We start from the raw sequence: 2,500 nt of genomic DNA, 5'->3' as shown, positions 1-2,500 counted from the left end.
TTAGCGATATTAAAAAGTTTACCATAATGAATTTGGTCTGGGTAATGATAAATTCTTCGGGATCTTTAGACGTGTGATCTGCCGGTGATGACAGACCATTATGCCTGAGATTTCGTGTGGAACAAAGGACATATCTTGCAAAAAGACACAAAAGAGACGTTGCTCCTGGCAGTGCTGTGGTTACTGTGGCATTACAGTGGGTAGAGATCAAGAACAGATGGTGATGAAGAGGATATGAGGATAGCCCTCAACTGTCCCTCTTACTATGCATCTGATGAATACTTTTTATGCTGTAATTAGAGTAGTTTATAGATTTTAGATGGAACATGGTAAATGTAGACGTGTGTAGTACAATCGTATTGATATATTAATAGAGTAACGAGCTGGTGCGAGCTGGTGCGACGAAGAGGTCTAGAACTAAATTGTAAGGACTGAGAACCTCTGTCGTAGTGTATTCGGGGATGTCTTGTCTCTGGTGCCATGTCCTGCGTCGCGACACCTCCACTCCTCCCTCAGTCCCAGAGGTGCGTGTGATCCGACGAAGTGGCTGCAGCAGGTGTCGTATTTACTTTTCTTGTATTTTTAATTTGACAGTAAAACCCGCCATATGCATCCTGTGTTGGAGGGTCTGTTATGATGGCTTTGGACTGTGTTCTATCAAATGTATTGAGTAGTTTCTGTGCACTCCTCCTCATGAAGAGATGAGTATAACAGTGCGAAACGGTGCTTTGAATAGGACTTTTCTTCCTCTTATACCCAGAAGCCGTGAAATTCGTTTAATGTTCAAAGTTTTCATAATGCTACCTTCATGACTTATTCACCGTGCGTCTTGAAAGTGATTCTCTCAAGTTGTATGAAATGCAGATATGCTTCGTCTTGAAGCTATAGTGTTTTATCATCGAAGTAGAATGTGACGGTGAGGTAGGTGTGGTAATTATAGCAGGATGGGTCTTGTTTGGTGCAAACCTATTACTCCAAGTCAGATTGTCTTGCGGAGTAGTACTTGAACGTGTTGAGTATCAGATGAATCATGTCATACATATATATATTCTATATTAGTGATCTCAACACGCTCTCTTCCTGCATATTGATTACCTTGTCTGCCGATTTTGCCCAGACTGCCTTATGTGCCGATTTTGTGCCATTTAAGATTACTTTGGACTAGATGGACAGAGGAAAGATTGACATTTCAGTTTTCTATTCAGTGCAACATGCCGCGCTCGCATAAAGGCTCCCATTGTCCAGAGCTCCTACAGAGAGGCTCAATTTATAGTCAAGTGGCAGATGTGTATAGATTACGACTATCTACTAAGTACATCTTTCTGAATCCACAGCGAAGGGAACAAGTCAGTCTTTGCTTGTGTAGACGTTCAGTTGGACGCGAACCAATATTTTCTTTTCAGGGATCTCGCTGACTCACAAAGAGCAGTACTTTAAGATTTATTTTTCTCTATCGTTTCTGCATTATCTTTAGCTTTTACTTGGGGAAAGACGTTTTCATGGTAATTTCTGATAAATATTTTCAAGAGAAATAGGTATGTTCACTGACTGGATCTCACTATGGTTCTTTTGGATTAAACTTCTTTGTTGTCTCCAGATTGGGCCAGTTCCCCCCCCCCCCCCTGTTATAATTGGCGATGGTTTGTCAGGGAGTTCGAATAACTCTACCTATTACTGCGTAGTGCGTTCCATAGTACCCCCCCCCCCCCCTCTGTCTGTCTGTCTGTCTGTCTGTCTCTCTCTCATATATATACATTACTACATTACATATATATATATATATATATATATATATATATATATATATATATATATATATATATATATATATATATATATATGTGTATATATACACATACACATGTGCACATATTTGTGTGTTTATGTGTGTCTGTTTATTTGTAAATAATAGTGTGTACTCGCATTCACATTTGTGTCCTTTATCGCCTCTTAGGAAAAACGTAATTCCGGTACCTTCGTCCCTCCGCAATATATCATTCTCGTGAGATCTTTTGTTGCCAGGCGTGACAATCGCCTCCCTTCTTTGGGAAGACCGGGGGGGGGGGGGCGGGGCTGGAGCGGTTCAGGGGGAGGGAGCGGGGGGGGGTATGAGTTTATGTGTTTGGTAATGTTTGTTCCTTCCTTTTTCTGCTTTTCCTTTTCTCTATCATCCCTCCCCCCTCTCTCTCTTTTCTCTTTCTATGTATATACATATATATGTATGTATATGCGTGTGTGTGTAAAAGAAAATGATACATATGTACATATATGTGTGTGTGTGTATATATAAATAAATATTTCATTGTGTATGACATATGTTAGCGTGTTCTCTGTCAGAGATATTGGGGAAGTGAAAGGCGGGTTTGGGTTTGGTTTTTCACTCAGGAAGAAGTACATGTGAGGCTCTGGGACACTCTCTCTCTCTCTCTCTCTCTCTCTCTCTCTCTCTCTCTCTCTCTCTCTCTCTCTCTCTCTCTCTCTCTCTCTCTCTCTCTCTCTC

The 2,500-nt window shown here is 40.9% G+C and overlaps 1 protein-coding gene across 1 annotated transcript in view; it reads right to left on the bottom strand.

The window, feature by feature from the left end:
- Nucleotides 1-512: 512 nt before the first annotated feature.
- The window catches only part of LOC138866851 (basic proline-rich protein-like), a 20,764-nt gene continuing 18,776 nt past the window's right edge, over nucleotides 513-2,500 (bottom strand). Inside the window, exons 7-8 of the mRNA XM_070140659.1 lie at nucleotides 1,156-1,250; nucleotides 513-690 (exon numbers count right to left, since the gene is read on the bottom strand). Coding sequence (XP_069996760.1) covers nucleotides 513-690; nucleotides 1,156-1,250 — 273 coding nt within the window. The remainder of the gene's footprint in view (nucleotides 691-1,155; nucleotides 1,251-2,500) is intronic.

The sequence above is a fragment of the Penaeus vannamei genome, chromosome 27 (genome assembly GCF_042767895.1).
Source record: "Penaeus vannamei isolate JL-2024 chromosome 27, ASM4276789v1, whole genome shotgun sequence".
NCBI lineage: Eukaryota > Metazoa > Arthropoda > Malacostraca > Decapoda > Penaeidae > Penaeus > Penaeus vannamei.
The sequence above is the reverse complement of the archived record's forward strand: the minus strand, read 5'-3'. Positions and strand labels throughout refer to the sequence as shown.